This window comes from Amphiura filiformis, chromosome 20 (genome assembly GCF_039555335.1).
Source record: "Amphiura filiformis chromosome 20, Afil_fr2py, whole genome shotgun sequence".
NCBI classification, from domain to species: domain Eukaryota; kingdom Metazoa; phylum Echinodermata; class Ophiuroidea; order Amphilepidida; family Amphiuridae; genus Amphiura; species Amphiura filiformis.
Genome location: NC_092647.1, coordinates 35,173,779 through 35,197,692, shown reverse-complemented (window position 1 = coordinate 35,197,692; position 23,914 = coordinate 35,173,779). Strand labels below are relative to the sequence as shown.

Sequence of the window (23,914 nt, the reverse complement as noted above, 5' to 3'; positions counted from 1 at the left end):
ACATGTCAATGGCGACAATTAAAGGCCCATTCAGTGATTTGCTCATTTGGACGATCGTAAAAATCATAAAAATTCAGATTTTGATACCTGGCTTAGTCATTGTCATCACCCGGGTGTCATCATAGATGTGCTAAAAGCCAATAAGGCATTTATATGAATCTGTTATTAGTGTTATATACTGACAGTAGAGCCCAGATCAATTAGCTTCATGTATTTGAATGGGGCTTTAAGTTTAACTTCGTCAATACCGGGTACAGACTGCTAAATTTTTCATTTCAAAAATACCAAATGACATTTTGAATGACTTATCCTTTTAAGTATCTTATAAACAATTTGATTTTTTTACACTTTCGCTGGGATCACTGAAATGGGACTTTAAGATGAGTCAAGATTGATTGAGTAAATAAAATTTTGGGCCTAGACCCTTATTTTATTTTAATTTAATTTAATTTAATTTAATTTAATTTAATTTAATTTAATTTAATTTAATTTAATTTAATTTAATTTAATTTAAAAATTTAAATTTAATTTAATTTAATTTAATGTAATTTATTTTATTTTATTTTATTTTATTTTATTTTATTTTATTTTATTTTATTTTAGTTTAGTTTAGTTTAGTTTAGTTTAGTTTAGTTTAGTTCATTTTATTTTATTGTTTTGTTTTATTTTATTTTATTTTATTTAAACAGAGCCCTTTTAATGTTAAATGATTAAATGTAGCACTCATTTTGGTGAATCTAGCGTGTTTTAAATTGGATTTAAAAAAAAAAACTCTGTTTTTCAATTTTGATTGAATTTTACCCTCCTGTCATGAAGTTCCAAATTTTTTTTTTTCAGTACAGTGACAGGTGGTAGTGCCACGGACTGATGATACGGTGCATAGCAACCAGTGGGTAACGTCTCGTTACGCGTTTATACACCAGTGTGATACCAACGGTCAATTTTCGTGACGCATGCAACACCTAAATTTAGCGATCTTGAACTATGCAAACGAGATTAGCAGGTAAACATCAAAGATGGCAGCCACCAACACGGAGAGAGTTGGCGAAGACGGAGCTTATTATTTACAACGTATCCTATTCCTTTATATGATTTTGTAGTGTATTTGTTTAAAAGACAATAACTTATAGTTGCAAGTACATCATATCAATATTCAGGACTAAATTAGGTTTCGTCTTAGTGCTCGATCGGTCTAAAAACAGCGTAAGCTTACCTACATTTTGTTTTCAATTTGATTTTTACGTGCATACGTGTGGTACGACCAAGCAAAGGACAAGCGGGGCTACGGGACGACAGGTAACCTTGTCAATCAAGCTTTTTGGGTCAAGCTGGGAGAAAAAAATCCCAGGTCGACCCAAAATAGCGTATCGCACACGATAGACCACCTAAGTTATCGTAAATCGGTTTCTCCCAGGTCGACCGTAAATTTTGGGTTGCCACATTCGGCCCGCAAACGCCCAGGATTTTAGCCAGGTCGACCCACGTGCCACGACAAGCATGCAAATAGCATGAATAGGCCTACGTGTACCGACCATGGAGATATAGGCCTACACATGTGAATCTGAATCTGAATCTGAAGAATATTCTCAACGCTTCTCATTCGAAGCCAACCGAGAAGATATGGTGTGCGCAAGAATATAATTAGTCCACGTCTTTTAAGCTGGCTGATGTAGCTAGCCAGGGTTTCCTTGAATATATTTGTGTCCTCTATGTTTACTATGTGTTCAGGTAGACTGTTCCAATTGTTTATGGTGTTTGGAAAGTATGAAAAGTTATAGTAGTTGGTTCTGCCACTTAGTTTCTTGAAAGATTTATTATGGTTGAGCCGGGATGAGCTGCAGCGTCTGGACCGGCTGCAAGAATGTTCGCGCTGGAATGGCCACCTGACTGCTGTTGATTTTATGTAGCATGGTGAGTCTAGATGTTTCACGTCTCTCCTTGAGTGGTACCCATTCCAGTTTGGTCAGCATGTCTGTCACACTGCTTGTCCACCTGTAATCTTTGAAAACAAAGCGTGCCCCTCTTCGTTGGATGGATTCTATTTGGTCTACCAGATCCTTAGTGTAGGGATCCCACACCGTGGAGCAATACTCCACGTGTGGGCGTATTTGCAAGGTCTTGAAAGCTGTGGCTCTAAGGTCACGTGGGCAAGAATGGAGATTTCTCCTCACAAATCCAAGGACCCTACTGGCTCTAGCAGTGATTTTGTTGATGTGACGAGTATAAACCATTGCACAGCGGCGTTCATAACTTTTGCAAGCGCCGGTGAGGCTTCTACGATATCAGTTTGTCTTGGCATCTAAATTATTTATTAAAGTATTCTTGTTTTAGTTTGCAAAATACAGAGTCAAATTTAACGAGATTATAGTCATACTTCCAAGTTTTCTAATTGAATTTGCGTCAATGTACACACATAAAGCTTAAGCTTACATCCAAGTACGCATTGACGGTACGACTCGTCAGCTCATACAGCACTCTACATGTAGGCCTATGTTTCAGACTTGTGAGAAAAAGAAAGTAATAAATTATGAGAAGAGGTCACATAGGCCTATAGGATCAAATAATCCAACCAAGAATCACCCTGCCTGTAGGCCTACATGTTTTATACTTTATTATTTATATTTGGTCCACAACAACAACAACCACCATGAATGGAGTGCCAATTTCTATTAGCCTAAGCTGTCTTTCGATCAACAAGAGCTGAATCTCCCAGCTTGACCAATTCGGCGTCAATCAAACACTCAAGCTATTGTTCTCTCTCCAAGCTTCGCCGTGCCTGTGACCGTTATCCACTCAATTACATCGATCGGAAGTCGGGGCTTTGATACAAAAAATAACAGAAAAACAAAAGAAAAAAGAAAAAAATAACACTGAAATACATCATCATGATCATAGGCCTAGGTCTATTAATAGGTTGAAAAAGTAAAATATTACAGGTCTATAATGAAATGAATTGTGTATTATAATACTATAGAAAAACAGTAGGCCTATATAGACAAAGTAAAATACATACATGTAAGCCAATTAAGTATAATGAAAAAGGCAATATAGGAACGAATTGAGAAAGAAAGTAAATATTTCGAATGAATAAAGAAATATGAAGAAAAAATGTATAAGGAAAGGATCAGGAGGAAAGGAATACTATGAAATCAAGAAAGAAAGAAAAATCATAAGGAGAAAAGAAATATATTTTTGAAGAAATAGACAGAAAGACAACGAGAACAGAAATAGAAAATCTAAATTAAAATAAAGAAAAATAATATAAAGAATTACTAGTGGAATGCAAATGAAAAAGGAAGAAAAAAACATTTAATAAAGTAAACAAATGAGGCAAATCATTATAAAAGAAATGAATAGGGCCTAAAGAGAAAAAAAGATAAAAGCAAAATTAAAGAGAAGAAAATAAGACAAATTAAAACATGAAAAATCAAATATTAAGAACAACAGAACTACATATTTTGATGAGAAGAATAAAGAAAATGAAAGAGAGAAAGAAGAAAATAAAGTGTGGGCCTAACAAAAAGAAACACAATAAATGATGAGAAATAAAATAAAGAAATAACAATTCACAATCAGAATATTTTTTATTATTAATATTTAGCGGATATTGGATCAATCGATCAATTAGATTGATCCTGATAGCGGTCAACAAATTTACTGCAACGAGGTTACCTGTCGTCCCGTAGCCGCTTGTAGCAAAGGTATGTGCAATCTTTTCCTTTAGAGTTATACCATGGTAGGTATACCTACCATGGTTATACCACCCTCACTGGACTAAATTATTACTATTGCAATTTTCAATCAAGGTTTAATTTGCACCAAGATTAATATATATTATCATAAATATGGTCATTCTATGGTTTTTAATTTTTTATAGCTGGGGGAAGGGGGGGCTACATTGTATGTAATTTAATAATTAATAGTCCTGCATCTTGTGCAAGCAAGACTTCAGTCATAAACATCATGACGTCTGATAATGATAAATACAGGCTTTGAGTTTTGAAGAGTGCAAGCACACTCCTCCGCACTCCTTAAATGATCATAAGGAGTGCGATTTATCACACTCCTTAATCTAGGTGTGTCAGGTGAATTTAAATTTGCCATCAAACTGCATCATTTTATATATCAAATTAAAGCCCTTGAGTAAAGAAAGCCAAAACTGAAAACCTTTTTGTCATAGCACTTTCCGTGGCAAACTTACATCTTTTCAAAGATCGACTTTCATCAAAAAGATTCTGCTACTAGTGCTAGCAAAATCTCCCAAAACAGCATTACGGGTGTGTTTCTAGATCTTAGTTGAAAAATCATGTGATTAGAATCTCAATAAAATTATCCAAAATGGACAAAAAAAAAGGCCTAAAAATCTTTCAAATATCGGCGGTCAACCAAGGTTCAGCTGCACCAAGTTCAGCAGTGTTCATCTGCTCTGTCTGATTATCGCCGTAAAAAGAACTAGGTCACACGTTACTACACAGCTTGACCAGCGAATGAGGTGCCAATGTGATGATGATGTTATTCAATTAGCCAATTAGAACCACACTTCTGTGTACTGTGCCATTAAATTGGCAGGTGGCCCAATCCTATATTTGTGACACGATCTGCTCCATGGGGGCCAAAGGAGGCATTTTTGAAAATTGAGTTACTATAATTATCACCGTTAACATTATGCTATCATATATTGAAAACACCAAAGGTCTAGCATACTTGGTTTTAAAGTTATGAAGTTTAGTGATGTGTGTTTTCTTATGTATTTTATTGTTTTTTTACTCCATATTTTTGCCTTTATCTCAATTTCAAATTTGCCGCCTTTGGCCCCCATGGACCAGATCGTGTCACATTTGGCATTTGAGCAGCTCTGAAACATACAGTAAATTCAGTATTATTCAGATTTCCTTTTACAAATTAAGCGTACTGCTATCCGTCCAGCGCGTATTATTTTGCACATGGTCCAATGCACACGCTTGACGTCGCACACGTATACGCGATGGTTAATTTGTAAAAGGGAATAATACTTTAACAAAGCAACCTTGGTGTATTTGGCCTTCAAACATGGATCTTTGAAATGTTCCAAAAATTCCAACACTTCCAATTTCCCATGGATGGGTGTTTTAGGGAAGCACTTCAAAAAGTGCAATATTAGAAAATAAAATAAAACCCCTTAAAACTTGCTTAGTTGTTAATTCTGTGACGTGAGGGCTAGTGACTGCATAGATCTGCATAAATAATATTTACTCTTTGAAATGTGACTTTGCTTGATTGATTGTGTCGCTGTTTGTTAATAAATATTTATTAAATAAAAAATGAGTTCTAAATGTATGTTATGCTGGCATATTTGTAAATTCTTTAACTGTTTATAAACCAGAGGGTACTATTGCAGAAGATTCCGATGATGAGTTTCCATATGAAGCGGTTCCACTTGATGATGAATTTGCTTCAGGTAAGTTGCTAATTCAACCATGTTAAGATTACCATGCTGTGTTTGTATAAATAACAAGTGTTTCTAAAATGTTATGTTGCATAGCATTCTAAGCCTTTCAGGGAACAAACAAAAAAGATGATGGTGTTCTATAAGTGAAAAGCTTGAAAGTCCATTCGTTAGGAAGCTGACCCCTTTCTGAGTGTGAGAGTATTGAAGACTTGCCAACCCAAATAACTTGAACTGATGTTTTGCTAGTATTTTATTATTGGACTTTATGAATCCCTCCCTCATCACTAAAGGACAGGACTTTCGCTTATAGGACGACATCAAACTTTTGGTTTGTTCCTTTAAAACTTTTACATGGCTTATTAATCACTCGGTTAAAACAGAAATCATGGACAATTCTAATATTTTGCTAACGGTGCCAAATTTTAGGTAACCATATCAGATTTATCCTATTTCCATAATACTATTGCTAATGCTACCACCTCCATGATTCCCCCCTCCAAAAAAAAAAATTTCTGGTGCCACGTAAAGTGAAGTACTTTGTGTATAATTATGTGTGCTGTCACAACTTACTAAACAAAGAAGGCTTTTCTCTTTCTCTATCTCCTTTTCTCTCTCTGTCTCTTTTGATAACAATATTTCATTCCTGAAGTGAACTGTGATGTATCAGCATGTTTGTCAAGTAGGTTGACTTTCAATTCATAGGGCAGTAACTCAAAATGTCCTTTTGATTTAAATAGGGCTATTTTCAACATATTCTATTAGCATGATTTTTTACAGAGGATATTAGCCCCAAATGTATTTTGAGCCCTGTCGTTTAGGGCTAAACCGTTATTCTCAACCTATCATCATCCATCACTAATTAATTACAGGTTAATATTAATTAAACTGCGCATCAGTTATTTGGAGAGCATTGTGAAAAATTTAAACATTTTGCTTTGGACCTCGGCGCAAAAACAAAATCAATATCGTAAAAACGCTAAACCTAAATCAAGTAATCAATAGATGGGTAATTTTGTTCTGCTTAATTTGACACCTCATTTGGCACAATGCGACTTTATTCCCTTCAGTTATACCAATTTGAATGGAAAAGAGATACTTCAAAAGTGACACATTTGGAATATTTCTTCTTTTTGATTCCCACCGGGTTTTTGTAACAGCTCATAATTAGCGTGTTTCGTGAAAAGTCTGTAAATTTTCGTCATATTTGAAATGCTCTCATACTTTCATTTTTCTATTGTTTCAGATCAAGATGAAGATTTGAATGTAGCAGTGAGGACTATACAGGAGGCACAGGAAGATGATGAAGCTGCAGTGAGTAACTAAATTGAGCAGACAATTTACACGCTACTGTTCAACCTCACTTCAGACCAGGGTCTTAGCGGCCCGGAAGTTTCACCAAAACTGTCTGTCAAAAATTTGACCCTGAAAACATGAACCAGACCTCTGCCCCACAAGGGGATCCAGCCAGTTCAAATAGCTATGATTGCTATAACCTTGCATTTATAGTCTGGTTTTGTTTTGAGTTCACAGAACTTATTCAAGCATTACTTTTAGAATTTAGCATATGTAACAGGCATTAATTTTACCTGTCCCAGAAGCGAATTGCCTGTCTCAAATGACGGGTGGACAGTTGACTAGCTAACATCCTGATGCAGGCCTCTTTGATATGGGTATATCTCAGCTATCTGGACGAATGATCTCCCAAGGAAAGCATGTGTTCAATACAATGGCACGTTATTTTTATACTCTGAGCATTATTAAGACTGGTTGTGTTGTGGTTTTTACTCTGAATGTTATACTGAAGTACCATACCATCTTTCCATTTTTGTTATGTTATCCCTTTTCTGCAAAGATGAAGAAATACACACAATTTACTTATCCAGATTTTTCATTTATTGAGCCAATGCTTTTGGCCTATCATCATGGTTAGATCTATTATAAGTGAGGTTGGACTAGCTATATATGGCAATATGGTTTGCTAAATAATGGCTGGGTCTTCCAGTGGCAAAGGCAGTGGGGCCAGAAACAGAAATCATGCTCTATATACATGCATAGTCAAAACTAATGGAAAGTAAAATAATGAACAAAAATAGTATCTAACCCCCCACACACACACACACACCTTTTTAAATTCTTGAGTGCCCTTGAATATATTGGGGGTCAATAATTGACAAATTCAGTCTGCAAAAAACACTATATTTCCATCATTACATTTCAGTAAGTTGATTTACAGATATTTGGTTTGATACTGTCTTTACAGCTCCGTCGTGAAGGGATGCAAGTACCTCCTGTTAACTTGAGGCCTGAGCTAGTAGATGACTTTGTAAGAAACTTCTTGGTCAAGATGGGTATGACAAGATCCTTAGACTGTTTCCAAACAGAATGGTAAGTTTTATTGCAATACAAAATAATATGGGGCTATTCCAGTTAAATTACAAACACCTGCTATGGAAGTTAACCTTAATCTCCATAACAGAGGGGGTGTGAATTTCAAATAGAGTCACCCATTCAGGTAACCCCATTTGAAATTTACACTCCCTGTGTGGAAGATTACTGTCATGTCTTCTATAGGGGGTGTATGGATTTCAACTGGAATAGCCATATTGTATCTGTTCCTTGAAAAGAAGTTGAATGTTTATGAATCCGGTAATTTATTCCATTTTTCCAACTTTTTTTTCAATTAAACTTGTAGCCGTAATACTGTCAATTCTATATGAAATTTGTTAAAATAACACTGTGTCTGTTAATTCTTGTTAATAATATTTAGATTTAAATTAAATTTGGTTAACCAGACGTACCTATTTTTGACAAAACCGATGGTACGCAAATGTTGCGACTGAAACAGTAAGTCTTCAGCTGGGTTGTGCTACAAATGACCTGGACTTCCGGTGATTGATATATAGATGACAATCAACAAGGAATGTGCTCTATGATTCTGTCCCAGGCATGAGAAAGGTTTGCATGGATTCAACCACTGTAGGTGAAGGATAGTTGCCCTTGTAAATAAAAGTTTAGTATTGACTGATAGTGTTGTAGATATACTGCGCCAATAAAGTATCCTTACACTTATACACAATATTGGGGTAAATGTGTTTTTTTAATAGATGCACTATCTAATTCTGCACATTATGACACCACATTGAATCCAATGTGACCTCAAGAAGTAAAGTTACAAGCAATTGAATAGACAAAGGTCCAGTTTTAAAAGTGACAAACTGGCCTATTGTACAAGGCGCAAAAAGGTTCCAACAAGCGCAACAAAGCGACAGCACAGTTTCTTCAATGAAGCATTATTTAAAGCAGTTTTTATTTTAGTTTTTACCTAGGTACTGTTTTTCTATCCGATTCTTCTTTCTTTCTTTCTTCTTCTGGCAACAAACTTTAAAATGCTACTCCTCCTACACGATACACCCTACAATTACGTAACTTGCACATATGTATCGTGCCCATATTGTCTAAACAGAATTGGGATCAAAAGGTCATTAAGGGGCATTTCCAGTATTTAACCAAATACCTTCAAAATGCTTCTTCTGTCACACATTATATAGTACAATGATGTCATTTGCATATATGCATCAGCTATACCACACGCCTATAACGTGCATACAAAATTGGGGTCAAAGGTCATTAAAGGGGTAAAATCTTACAATGGCATTATCTGGACATCTGTATGGGGTATGGGGCTCAAACTCGGTGACAACAAATCTCATGACCAAGGGAAGATTTTGCAGGGGTCAGGTCAAAGGTCATGCAAAGGTCAAATTTTAGAAATGCATTTCCTGGACATCTGTAAGGGGTACAGATCTCAAACATGGTGACAACAAACTTAATGATCAGGGGAATATGTTGGAAAACTTTAGAAGGGTCAGGTCAAAGGTTATTTGAGGTCAAATCTTATAATTTTATTTTCTGGATATTTGTAAGGGGTATGGGACTCACACTCAGTGACAACAAATCTCATGACCAGGGAACATTTTGCAGGGTCAGGTCAAAGGTCATGCAGAGGTCAAATCTTAGAAATGTATTTTCTGGACATCTGTAAAGGGTGCACGTGGCTCAAACTTGGTGACAACAAACTTGATGACCAGGGGAACATTTTCGGAACATTTTGCAGGGGTCAGGTCAAAGGTCATCTGGGGTAAAATCTTAGAATTGCATTTTCTGGACATCTGTAAGAGTACGGGCTCAAACTCGGTGACAACAAACCTCATGACCAGGGGAACATTTTTGGGACATTTTGCAGGTGTCAGATACCTCCACAACACCAACATGCCCCAGCTAGGTTTGTGGTCTATGACCACCATTTGACACTAGTTACTTCTCTGTACTTTTCAAAACTTTCGTTTTATTTGTCAGTTCTTTTGTTTCAGTTTTCTTTTGTTCCTTTTGTTTTAAATTAAAGCCAAATGCATGTATAAGCCATTCACCACTCTCAAATTAGATGTCTAGTCTGTGGAGTTTTGAATAGGCCAGTTTGCCACTTTTAAAACTGGACCTTCGTCTAATCAAATGCTTGTAACTTTGCTTCTTGAAGTCACATTGGATTCAAAGTGGTGTCATAATAATAATAATAATAATAATTTATTCTTATATAGCGCATTACATCAAAGACCACAAGGCGCTTTACAATTAAAACATGTGTAAGTAAAAAACAAAATTGAATTATAAATATACATCATTAAGAAATAAGAAACAAATGAAATAGGCACACGATGAACATTGCACAAAAGGGATTGCACGGAAAAATACATGCAAAATGAGCAAAGAAACAACTAAGTGAAATGTTCAAAGTGACGGCATAAGCAATAAAGCAAAATACGTTTAACCAAACAACAATTTTGTATAAACAACGGCAATATACTGCAAACAGATTAATATCAGAGATGAAATTAGAATCATAAAAACGCATATTTTTAAAAACGCCAAGCTGTACACTACATTGATAACACGTGAGTAGAAAACAACAAAAAATGAAAATGAAGTATACAGCGAAGCAATTAAACACATGATCAATTCAATGCAATATCAAAAATGGCAAAACACAAAATCAAGTTGAATATGAAAAATTCCAAACAAATGGATACTTTTAACGCAAACAATACCAAAAGTGGCGAAGCAAACATATTTACACCAGGTATAATACTCAAATGAACAGAGCAATCACCATGATCACGAGAACAACCAAGAAAATAACTTGAGTTATACGAGGTGTATAGGCAAAATCATGCGAAACATATTGCACACTTTTTTAAACATAATTAATAACCAAAATTGCACAATTATTAATAATACAATAATATCAAAATATCAACAAACAATACCAAAGTGGCGAAGCAAACATATCTACACCAGGTATAATGCTCAAATGAAAAGAGCAAGACACATCACGAGAGCAACCAAGAAAAAATAACTTATACGAGGTGTAGACAAAATATTATGCGAAACATATTGCACATTTATTTATTTTTTTAAAACATAATTGATAACAAAATTTCATAATCTATATAAATAAAAGGAAGTCGCTAAATCTTGTCCAGAAGCAGTCTCCGAGATGCTTTAACTTTCAGCTCTGATTTATGCGTACATTGATCGGGTACATATTGCCATTAAACCATCTGACGTTCATTTTTGCAAAACTATTCAATCACTATGGAAATAACAAAAAAAAAATTGTCGGTTGCTAGGCCGTTGAGGTCAATAACCTTATGGGTCAGGTCATGACAGCAAACGCGTCAAATGCAAGCGATGTCCAACACGCAGCGGTAAGTGGCGAGTCACGCACCTCTTGGCATACATGGTTTCCGCGCATTGCGACGCATGGTATGGGCGCACTTAATGTTGGCTTACGCAGCGTGAGGCTCACGTGTGCGTCACGTGACTGATTGCTTCTCTGAGAAGGGGGGCACACTCGGAAGTTTTTTGCCGCCACCTTTTTGAATGACCACGAAGCACCATGTGTCGCGCGCCGTGCAGCCGGCTGTGTCCCCTCAGAATTGGAAACTTGGTCAAAGCAAAGGCTTTGAAGCAATTTCGGGGGATCAATGTGCAGGATTATATAGTGCATCTATTAAAAAAACACAGTTACCCCAATATTGTTCAGTTTGGATATTGTGATTATTTTTCCAAGTGTAAGGATACTTTATTGGCGCAGTATACATAATTTGTGTGTACTTTTGTGAATTCAAGTAATTTTTTATCCTAATAGTATACATGTTTCATATTTGAACTATTTTAGTTCAAATATGAAATGTGTATTGGGATGATTATGATAATTATACATTGTATTATAACTGCTGTAACTTTTGATCTCCACCTATAGGTATGAGCTTCAGCAGCGTGGTTTATTGAATGAAGAAGATGTGAAGACAGTGCCTGATATCTATACACGCAATCAACAGCTAGACAGCCAGGTCAAACAACTGCGGTCAGAAGTGGGCAAATTCAAGAATGCTGCTAAGTAAGCATGTTGAAATGAAATTTTGATTGTGAAGAAAACCATTTACATGGTTGAGCATGTTGAAGATACTTATATAAAACTGATGATAATAGAATTGTGGATTTGCTCATCGCTTTCCATTTGTTGAAATGGTTACTGGTTTTACTGGTTCGGAGGAGTAACAAGCCACTCACAGCTCTATTTAAGGAGTCTGCTCCAAAGAGAGAGCTTCTGAAAGAGAGAGGGACAATTTGGAATCCATTGAAAGGGTGCAACACCCTATTTTAAACTGTCTTTAATGTTAATAATATTATGTATTGTGAAAAGGCCAATTTTATTAATTGTAGCTCAATTCAAGTACCTTTATGTAAGATATGAGTACTTTTTATTTGTAGTTGCCAAGACGGACCCAGCGCTATTTGCAGAAAACCTTGAACATACAATACTAATCATCTTAACCCAACATCAAATTTCTTAACCAAATGGCTCAATGGCGATCAATTTTTGATAAAGTCAAACTGTAGGCTGTATGATGTCAATCTTATGAAAAAAGAGGCATATTTGAGAGGATTTTTTTTCCATTTTATTCAAGGAACAAGAGGAGGTTGACATCATGGATACAGTGTCTATGAATTTTGTATAATTATGAATGTGTGATTATTTCATGATCATAAAAAAAAAAGCGCATTGATTTATAGTGCGCTATATATGCACAGGCACAATGCCTAGACATTGATCCACAAGCCTCAGCACACTTTACAGGTTGTCGCTGACCACTACGGCCCCACATCATTTCATAAACCATTTAACAACATTTGTATTAAATTGCAGTAAAGCCAAAGATACTTACGTGAAGCTGAGAAAAGAGAGAGATTTTCATCGCATGCATCATAAGAGAGTAGTACAAGAGAAAAACAAGCTTATTGAAGATATCAAGAGGTAGGTATGGTTGGGCTATTCCAGTTAGCATCCATACACCCCCTATGGAAGATATGACCTTGATCTTCCACACATGGAGTGTGAATTTTGCCCATTCAGGCAACCCCATTTGAAATCTACACCCCTTTGTGGGAGATTAAGGTTATATCTTCCATACTGGGTATATGGATTTAAACTGCACTCCATACACACACACCCCTATACCTACCCCTACATGTGTTCGCCTCTGATCGTGGACACAGTTTAGGACTTTGGAAACACGGATGTCCGAGTCCACATTAAATCAACATACTGAGGACGTTTTCGGCCATTTTTTGTGTGTATGAAATTTTACCTAGCAACAGCAGACAGGACATCTAATCTGCGGACAGTATGTCTAATCTTATGATAGAGGACATACCTCACAAATGCATCATACATGCAATTGAATACCTGAGTGGAAGAAGGGCCCAACTCCATCAAAACTGTTTTTGAGATATTAAGAAAAAACTTAATATTTGGAAAGTTTTATAGACAGAATGTTATCATCTTCAGGGGACCTATACATGCACACACAATATTGCACACATTCAAAATTATATATGATGTTTCCATGGCTAACGGTACAGGTCTTAATAGGAGCTGGAGTTGGGCCCTTCTTCCACTAATATAATGTAAGTGCCAGTTCCGTAAGCAGATGTGTTATAAATAGCTACAGAAATTTGGCAATTATCAATTAATTGCACAAGTAGAGAAGCATGTAATATGTTAGCAAGAAAGTTTATTGTAGTGAAAAGCAGATTTCATGGATGAACAAAATTCCTCTTTAACCAAATATTTGTGGAAAAAGGGCCCAATTCCATGGAGTTGGGCCTTTCTTGCATTAAAACCATGATTAAGTGTACGTGGAAGACTATTTCGAGAATGGATTTTGGTCCATCTTTCACACACAAGGAAGAACAGTCTGCTGGCAATAAAATGCTGGGTCTAACTCATTTAAATCATTTTTGTAAAAAATTGGAGTTGGGCCCTTCTTCCACTCAGATATTCAATTGTGGTCGTCTGCAGGCCTACAAAACCCTCGTTGCAGAGAGGTCTAAGGTTTAAATGTGAAATGTTGTGTGTGTCCTTGTTTGTCTGCAAACACATACGCACACCCACTCACCCGCACCAAAAGAATCCATAAAATTACAAAAACCAAAATGAACAACATATAACCTGTATATTTCAGACTGAAGACGCATTATGCATCATATGAGCCAACACTGACACAGCTTAAACAGAAGTATGAGTTGGCTATGAAGGAGAAAATGCTCAATAAATTGGAGAGAGACAGGGCTGTCAATCAGGTATGTGCTATAATCACCAGATCTACTTCTTAGTTTTGCACCTATGTGTTGGGGCACTTTGAATATGGTAGTATAAAAGAGCCCTCTCCATTCCCACAATCCTGCAATTTTGCTCATGCATGCTTATAGTGAGGAAGAGGAGATTGGGGAAGGGTTTAGGCTGGAAAGAACTGGCTATAGTTGGAACCAACAATAAAACAATGATCTACAATCAATATATTTAAATACAATTGCAGATTCATACATAGTGCTAATTAAATGAGAATAATGTGAAGTAAGACTTCAACCTTACTTGTTTATTATGCTTATTACCGGTAGTGCCGATGATGAGGAAGTTCCTCAAAAGAACTCCCGGTAAGCGAAATAAACAAGTAGCGTTGTTGCCTAATTTTAGATTATTCTCAATATATTTAAACTTACCTGTTGAAATCCATGCACCCACTATGGAAGACATGACCTTAATCTCCCACACACGAAGTGTCGATTTCAAATGGATTCACATTCAGGAAACCCCATTTGAAATTTAACTTCCTGTGTAGGCGTTTAAGGTCATGTTTCCCATAGGGTGTATGAATAGCCCAGATCCAAGATCAAACAGATTTGAATTTGGTGCCTTATGTATATAGATTTGAATTTGGTGCCTTATGTATATATATCTACACTCATATCACAGGTTGCAGGTCTGCAGGCAACACTCCATAACCTCAAGAGTGGTGTCTCAGATGGCACCAGCTTTGACATGACCAGGGAGGAACGGAGAGCTATGTTTGCATCTGGACATGGACCTACTCAATACAGAGTGAAAGAGACAAGAGACACTATGACTAGACCAAGGCCACTAGACTCAACAAGCCTTGATGTGACGGCTCAAGTATTGCCTCGCCATCCAGATGTAAGTTGACTCACTGTTGTGAACTTTTTAATGATACAAGAACAATAATAATCTTTTGTTATTTTGAGGAACTTTATATCATCTGTGGAAAACAGAAGTTTGTCTTAAATCTGTCAAAACTAATCGTATCATAGACGTCACAGTAGTGCTGTGGAACAGGTGTCAATTGTAAGGTTGAGAATTTCAATGGCATGGCTGATATTATGGGTGCGGAGCAAAGCTCTCTTGCAGAATCTACCGATCAGATTTCCGGTCTGTTGTTATGATTGTGGAACAATTGAATTAGCTTATCAGGACCAAACTTCTGTGTTTACGCTGTGTAAAAGGGGAAGTAAGTGACATTCTTCTCTGGATGTAAGTAGTATGTTTTACCAGTAAACATTTTGTGTATAGGCTATTCAAACTGCAACTTCTGATTGCAACCTTCTGTGTAATATTTCAAACAGGATTCCGAGTTCCCAGAAGACAGCGGTACCAACCCATTATTAGGAAGTATCAAAGGACCATCAGCCCACCTGACAAGGACTGGAGGATTCAGACTAACGCATACCATACAGGCACATACATTGGCTGTCAGTGGGTAAGTGTTGCAGATGTACTGTTTCATCTTCAACATAATGTTACACTCAGCGGATTTGAATATACAGTCCAACCTCTCTTATCCGGCCATGATGGGACCAAGCACTGTCCGGATAAGTGAAAAATCCGGATAAGTGAATTACATGTAATTCTGCATTGACTGGCCCAAGTACTGAAATTATGACAACAAATATTGTTTTAACATGGGGTAATAACACTAAAAGATGGCTTTAGAGTGCTTTATGCAACATTCAGAGCATGAAATTTCCTGTTTTCCTGTGAAGATTTCACAGCCGGATAACAGAGAGATCCATATAAAAGAGGTCCGGATAAGAGAGGTTGGACTGTACGATATTTGTGCTTCAATATTTAAAGCCAAGTGGTATTCACGTCCATAAAATAAACATCTTCTGCCATTGATTCACACATCAGCATTTTCTCTCTGTCTCTCCTGTTTCCCTACCTGTCTGTCTGTGTCTTCTCTTTTTCTCTCTTTCTCTCTTACTCTCCCATCTCCCTCTCTCTCCCACACCCATCCACCCCAACACACACTCCCCCCCACACACATCCGGTTTGTTTTTCGTGCCACCTGGAGACACTAAGCAACACAACACAGTTTATAAGTTTTTTCGGACTTACCAGGGACTAAAATGGCAGATTTTTCTAACTGGGATTATCAATACTGCTCCCATAGTGGGATTTTTGGCATTTCATATAGAGGGGTATGTAGCTTAAGCAGCTTCAATTGGCAACATCCCCGTTTTTGGAACTCCTGAAAAAACCTCAAGGTGAATTCAATATTCCTGTAGTTTATGGGAATTCTTTTATTACTTAAGTTTTACTTCATTTTTCCTGGTTCTCTTTTTGTAAAAAAAAAAGACAAATTCCTTGTATTCTTCTGTTACAGCATTGTTCTGCATCCCAAGAAGCAAATCCTAGCAACTGTAAGTGATGATCACTCCTGGAAGATGTGGGCTATACCTGGTGGTGATATCATTATGACTGGTGAAGGACATACTGATTGGGTAGCTGATTGTGACTTCCATCCAAGGTGAGCGTCTTATCCAGAAGCATAGCCGGGACTTTTTCAGACGCGGATATAAGGGGAGAAAGACAACTTACAAGGGGGCAAAATTTGGTGAAAATTGTCAAAAATGGGATTAAAAGTACATAAAAGGCTTACAAATCTTAAATATTAGGGCGACCAGCATCCTACAAAGGGTAGGGGATGTAAGACCTCTTACAGGGGGCAGCTTCCCCCCTGGCTATGCCACTGGTCTTATCCAAAGAGATTGGACTCCAAAGAGTACCAACTCAAAATTGCCCCTTGTGTTATGCTGTATATCAGCCATTTTGTTTTGCTGCTCATTGAGGGCAAATAGAGTACATCTGGTATCGGCAAGAGCCCGAAATCAAATGATAATTTGCGTCTTTATGCATCAGTGTTGCAAAAAAGCTACTTGCCAAATTCTAAGCTCATGCACAGTATGATGCATATATTAGTATATCAGAATCCTCAATTAATAAACCACATTGGGCTATTACAGATGACTTCCATACACCCCCTATGGAAGATATGGATTTACTCTCCCACACGGAGTGTGAATTTCAAATGGAGTCAGCTATTCAGGTAGCCCATAATATATTCACACTTTCTGTGTGAAGGATTAACTGAGGTAATGTTATCCATAGGGGTGTATGGATTTCAACTGAAATAGCCCATTGATCCTGTAAATTATTTGTGATGTTTGATTTATTACACAGCGGTGCTCAGTTGGTCACAGCAAGTGGTGATGCAACTGTCAAAATATGGGATTTCTCAAAAGCAGAGTGTGTTCATACATTCACTGAACATCAGCATGCAGGTAAGTATCATTAGACAATGAAAGCAGGCTTGTAAGATTTTTAGCCAAAATCAATTCAACCTGTATATCTGGTATATCCCAATTTACGAGGGCGCAAATTCACATTATGAATCATAACATGAATGTACAGAATGTGTACTTTTTTTGGTATAACTGAATAGAGGAGACCGATAGCTATACATTGATATTAAACATAACTTTATAGAAAAAATGTTTAATATAGAAACTCTAGATGGGGTTACAAACCCCTTTTTTACATAGTTTTACAAAAATAACCTCAGTAGGATTAGAGTTAAAGATGATTTTTGGTGTTTTGTTTTAAACCTAGGCCAACATAAGGTCTTAAAGAATAATTTGTGATAAAACCTATGACAATATAATCAGCATTAAAGGTGTATGTTTTCAGACAGGCAGTACTTGTCAATAAAAAGAAAGTATAGAACTGAAAGGTAGACCTTAATCTACTAATTTTTTCAGATCACTGACATAGGCTGTAGAAGTCATCATGGGGGGAGGGTCTGTCATTGATATTGAAGTAGGAAAGGAATATCATGAACATTATTAAAAGTACTCATAATATGCTCTTCACAATGAAAGAAATCCACTAATCATTCAGATAACAATTGCAGAATTTACATGTAAAATGTGATTAATACCATTTTACTCGTTCAAATAAAGCCACCAACATATGTGCCTTCTAGAATAAATGTGGTTTTAAATTTGTGAAAATATCAAAATTGGCACATTTTCATATTATTTTGTTTACATTTGACCAGTTATATTTTGCCAATATCTCAAATTGAAAAATATTAGTTTATGCATAACTCTTACTTAACAATTACTTATGGGAGTTGAGCTCTTACTTATGGGAGTTGAGCTCTGTACTATAAGCTGCAGTAACACTAATAATTTATATTTCTTGTTATTTTATCTATTACAGTTTGGGGCTGCACATGGCATACTGGTGGGGAATTTGTGGCTAGTTGTTCTATGGATAATACAGCCAAGATATGGGACCTCAACAGGTAGGATCGGTGTTGTTAGTTTACTATAGATCATGAAATTCACATTCATGTATTGTGAAAATTATTTCTCTGACTGAAAATTGGTGTTATTTTTTTCTTATAAGAGGAAAAAAATGAAATTATTCATGCACTGCTATTGAATTAATCCAAGTGCATATCCTATGAAACATTGAAGTACTGAACTTAACTAAGAAAATATGGCAAAGCATTCAAATTTTCCAATTTTTTGAAGGAAAATATGTGATGCGATCAGGCAAAATGAGTTTGATGTTGATCAAAGTCAAAATTCAGTTTTTAATTTCATTGCATGAGCCACTCTTAGAGCTTTATTTTGCTGAAAACCTTGTATAATTAGACTTACGGACGTTACGGTTCTCGAGATCAGCAAGTGGTTCTCAGAACATTAAAATACACGGGAAGTTGAATACTATTATTGCCTATATCTCAAAATCAATATTCCCCATATCCGACTCATTTTGCTTGATCACATTACAATCACACATATGGTAAAAACATTCAACTTTCCAATTTGTCGGGTAATAAAGTTTTGCAAAATATGTTACTATATTACAGTACATGCCGACATGCCAACATTGTCTGCAGTACATGTAAGTACTCAGAGAACTACATTAAATTAAAATGTATTTCTACAAATGATGTAACTGATAATTGTGCATCTTCTCTTTCAGTTTGAGATGTCGATCCACTCTCAGAGGTCACGCTGATTCAGTGAATAGCATTTCTTTCCTACCATTCTCCAATACGCTACTGACAAGCTCAGCAGATAAAACCATATCACTCTGGGATGCTAGAACTGTAAGTGTGAACGCCATGTTTCCCTTTCAAGCCTATTCAGCAGTCAAGTTAGCTTAATCGATAAAGGCGTTCGACTATGGTGCGAGAGGTTGCGGTTTCGAACCCTGGTGGTGCCTAGTACGCTCTCGTGGAAAAGTTGAGTTAGCTTGAACTTACTGCTAATTGTTTTGTTGTAACCCGTACGAAACTCGGGGAGCTGATCCTGGTTGCGAAGGTTATTTGTGGAATGTCTAGGGTGTGCGCTCTTGAAGCAGCAAAGTCCCTGATTTGTTGTTAATGGTTTATGGATTGATGTGAGGCCGTAGTGGACAGCGACAACCTGTAAAGTGTGCTGAGGCTTGTGGATCAACGTCTAGGCGTTGTGCCTGTGCGTAGCGCACTATAAATCACTGAGCTTTTCTTTTCTTTTTTATTCGGCACAACTTTAAACTCTGATATGCCAATCCTGTCGTACACCCTCTGATTATTTTGAGAACAGTGCATGCTCACAACATAAGGCACAGGTCGTAGATGGTGTACTGTATTGTAAAACCTAGCCAGCCTATTCTTCATTCTCAGAACATAAATGATATTCAATAAGGCAATGAAAGAAAACCCTGTTATACAGACAGACACACTGAAAATGTTCTGAATTTTTCCCAAAAATTTTCATTCAAAATCAACAAATTTTGGCCAAAACATGTCTGATTTTACATGATTTTGGCAAATATTTTGTTTAAAATCTCCCAAAAACACAAAATCTGGGTTGGTCTTGCCTGTATAACAGGGTTGCATTTTTTTGTCACCTAACTTATATTCTTCAACTAGGAACAGAAATTTCATCTGAATTAAATCATATTCAGCTTTTAGGAGCCAATTTTTATTATTGAGTTATTATCATCTTTATTACACACTAAGTAAATGTGCTATTGCTGAAATCCTTGCATCATTAATAAATGTAATATTAATATGCAAAGATAAGATCTTTTACAGTGCCAAATTCCATATGTAACCTGCTCCCACAAAATGAGCATCAAGTCCCAAGTTTGTAGTTTCAAGACCCCTGGTTGCTGAGTTGATGTTCTTTGTTTGATGCACACATGTACAAGCCAGCAGTATGCCTTTGTGAATGGGGATTTACTCTATGCCCGTAGTATATCCTTATGGTTGGGGTGCAACATGCAGAATAGGGCATTCACAAAGAACATACTACTGGCTTGTACATGTGTGCATCAAGCAAAGAACATCAACTCAGCGGCCAGGAGGTCTTGAAACTACCAATTTGCGACTTAATGCTGATTTTGCAGGAGCATGTTATATATGTATTTTATTAATTTTTGAAATCCATATTTGTCAATTTCACAATTGCAGCGTTTGGCTCAGGTTAATCAGGGGTCCATTTCATTAAACTTTTAACCCTTCGTAACTCTATTAAGCCTTCGTAAAGTTATGAATACCCAATACTAGACGTAACTTCACGAAGGGTCCCTATAGTAAATGCATATTACTTCCAAAGGGTACCATTCGTAAGTATGTTTAGTGATATGGAACTTACTACTCATCGTAAGTTACGAATGATTTTGAGACTTACGAAGCTTCGTAAAGTTGAGTGAAATGGACCCCTGATCATGTAACATCGCAAAAATTCTTTCCTGAAATTTTTTGTAGCACAAATGATGAAATTCAATTTGTATCACTCTTTTCTTTCTATTCAGGGACTGTGTGGTCAAACATTCTACGGCCATGTCCATTCTGTGAACCACGCCACATTCAGCCTAAGAGGAGACACAGTGGCATCATGCGACTCGTATGGTGTGATCAAACTGTGGGATACAAGGACATGCGCCCCCATGGTATCCATAGATAGCGGGCCTCATCCAGCTAACCGACTGGCATTTGATAGTGCTGGGTCCGTGTTGGCAATTGCCAGTAATGATGGGACGATTAAGATGTATGAGATTGCTTCTGGGCAGGTATGTAGGTTTTACAGATGGACTACTCCCCATTCCAGAAAAATACAGCACTAATTTTTTGGATTAAGAAATATTATCAAGTTCTGCCAAATGAAACATAGCTCAATCCTAATCATCCAGTTAGTCCTAACTGGAGATAAAAGAAAAAGCTCACTATCTTACTAATTTCTTGAAAAAAGAGCCAAAAACATGCATTTTCGGCATGTTTTCTGACAACCGAGTCACAAAAATTACAGACTTGGAACAAGTCTAAGCATTCAAAATCTTGAGTATATGCAGAAATGTTGCTCTAATTTTCACTTTTTTTGTGTTACTGTAATTAAATGGTTGGTTATAAGAACTAGCGGGATACCCGCGCTTTGCGCGGGTCCCCGCTAGATGGGAGCGTTCACTATAAGAGGAATAATTACTGAACAGGTAGAATCATTGAAAAGGTACATTTTATTTATCTGTTCATCCGTTATCATAATCCCGTGACCCGTCCATATACCTTTTTGTCCTTTATTTTTCCTTCTTTCCGTATTATCATGTCCACTGGCCTCTGGCTCGCTAGTCGCGTGGCTCTGCGCCGTTCTGCTGAATTGGCGTAGTCTTGCGCATTACGCCGCTGGGCGCCGACGCGCTGTCTGCCAGCTGCAGTGACGCTGTGAGGCTGACAACCGATTTTCATAACAAAAACCCCGTTTTACCCATATTTTCACTGTTTTTGCAGCCAATTCTTGACCGTTTTCAACCAAATAAAGTTTAAACACGTTCCCGTATATTCATCGATCTCCCGTATGAATTTGGCGACATTTGGATCGAAACTGACGGAGCCTTTATAGTGATACATACATAGATACATAGATACATAGATACAACATTTCCCTATTTATAGTAAGATGATACATATGTCTTTCCCAAAAATTAAAAAGTACAAGTCTTTGGGCTTGATTGTCACAGCATATGAAAAATACTCTAAAAACACATGTTTTTGGCTCTTATTTCCAAAAATTGGCCAAATATTATAATTTGACTTTTATTGCTAGTTAGGACTAACTAAAGGGTTAGGATTTGGCTATGTTTCATTTGGCAAAACAGGATAATATTTTTTTAATCCCCAAAAATTAGTTCTGTATTTTTCTGGAATAGTTAGTAGTGCAAGAAGGCCCTATCTGCAATAGCTGCCAGGTGTCATAATTTTAGATACTTACAATATAGAATGCAGAAGTTGTCAAATATCTACAGGGCAGCTAAATTGCAGATATATGGCTTTCTTGCTCTTTCAACATGATTGTGTTTTTTTCTTGAAACCGGAATATACAGTCACTTTGCCAGCAAAATAGATTTCAATTTTGCCATCCTTAACCCCATGAGAACTACCTGCCGATTGGCCATAAAGAAGTTTTCATTATCAATTGGACCAATCAGCAACATGGTTAGAATAATTTCACCACACAAAAAAATTGGGTGAATTTTTTGCAAAGCTCCATTTTGATTGGTGATTAAAGTTAAGATATCATGTAATTGACCAATCAGAGGCAATGTTAGATCAGCAGGTAGTGCTCAGGGGGTTAACTGAAAACCAAACCTTGAGAGCTTTTCACACCAATTTTTCATCGAAAAGTCACTTCTCTTTGATGATGATGTTATATTGTATTTTCTGTTTTTTAGAATATTTTGTATTTTTATGCTTATATTCTGACCACAATATTAATCTTATCTTTTTCAGATTTCTACCTTGGTTGGTCATGAGGAAGCTGTCCACTCTGTAACATTTGATAAGACAGGTGACTTCCTGGTGTCCGGTGGAGCAGACAGCACTGTACGCATCTGGTCATGAGTGTAATACTAGTGTACATAAAATTATAACTTGTGGCATGAAATTTGTGAAATCCCTGTTTCTGAATCTGTTGTACTGAATATTATTTATATCCAAGCTGTGGCTATACCATTTGAAATCCATACACTCCCTATGGAAGGCATGACTTTAAAAATCTCCCACACAGGGGTGTAGATTTCAAATGGGGTCACCAATTTAGGTAATCCGATTTGAAATTCCCACTCCCTGTGTGGAAGAATAATGTCATGTCTTCAAGGGGTGTTTGAATTTCAACTGGAATAACCCAATATTAAAAGGTGACACAAACAAAAAAGTCCTTCCTCAAGTCAGTTGAAAATTTGTAACCATAAAATGTCAATTATTCTGCAACTTTTGAATTTGCATCTTCCTGCAAATGTCAATTCTGTGAGCAGAAATGCTGCACCATTCCCCTTACACAGTTATTTTTATGGGACAATTTTATAAAGGTTATGAGTTCTTAAGATGGTGCTTGTAATGTGACAATAATGGGATCCACATTTCAACTAAAACAACATTTCAAAGTTGTGAACGTGAAAATAGATGACCTCGTATATACACGCCATACACAGATGACATACCTAGCACCTCAATAGGGCCTATGCATAAAAATGGTAAAGGGGACGAGATTTTGAAATTGGGTACAATTATAACCTGTTTATCCTTTGATCCAGAATACGTCCTTATTCCATAGACTGGTATATTTTCACTATACAATTTTTTAGCCTGCTGTAGCAGTGATGTCAGTGCACATTTCATTGGGTGCAGCCTCAAATCGATAACGTTCGCTCAAAGAACTGGTGTACACACGCAC

General features: G+C 36.7%; 1 protein-coding gene across 1 annotated transcript; it reads left to right on the top strand.

The window, feature by feature from the left end:
- Positions 1 to 925: 925 nt before the first annotated feature.
- LOC140142712 (sperm-associated antigen 16 protein-like) lies at positions 926 to 23,160 on the top strand. The gene is made up of 15 exons (XM_072164712.1): positions 926 to 1,071; positions 5,363 to 5,437; positions 6,672 to 6,739; positions 7,689 to 7,813; positions 11,748 to 11,885; positions 12,696 to 12,803; positions 14,014 to 14,131; positions 14,805 to 15,023; positions 15,470 to 15,603; positions 16,510 to 16,653; positions 17,367 to 17,467; positions 18,408 to 18,492; positions 19,182 to 19,308; positions 21,003 to 21,260; positions 22,972 to 23,160. The coding sequence occupies exons 1-15, from the start codon at positions 1,017 to 1,019 to the stop codon at positions 23,080 to 23,082; spliced, it is 1,866 nt and encodes a 621-aa protein (XP_072020813.1). The 5' UTR covers positions 926 to 1,016; the 3' UTR covers positions 23,083 to 23,160.
- Positions 23,161 to 23,914: the final 754 nt, after the last annotated feature.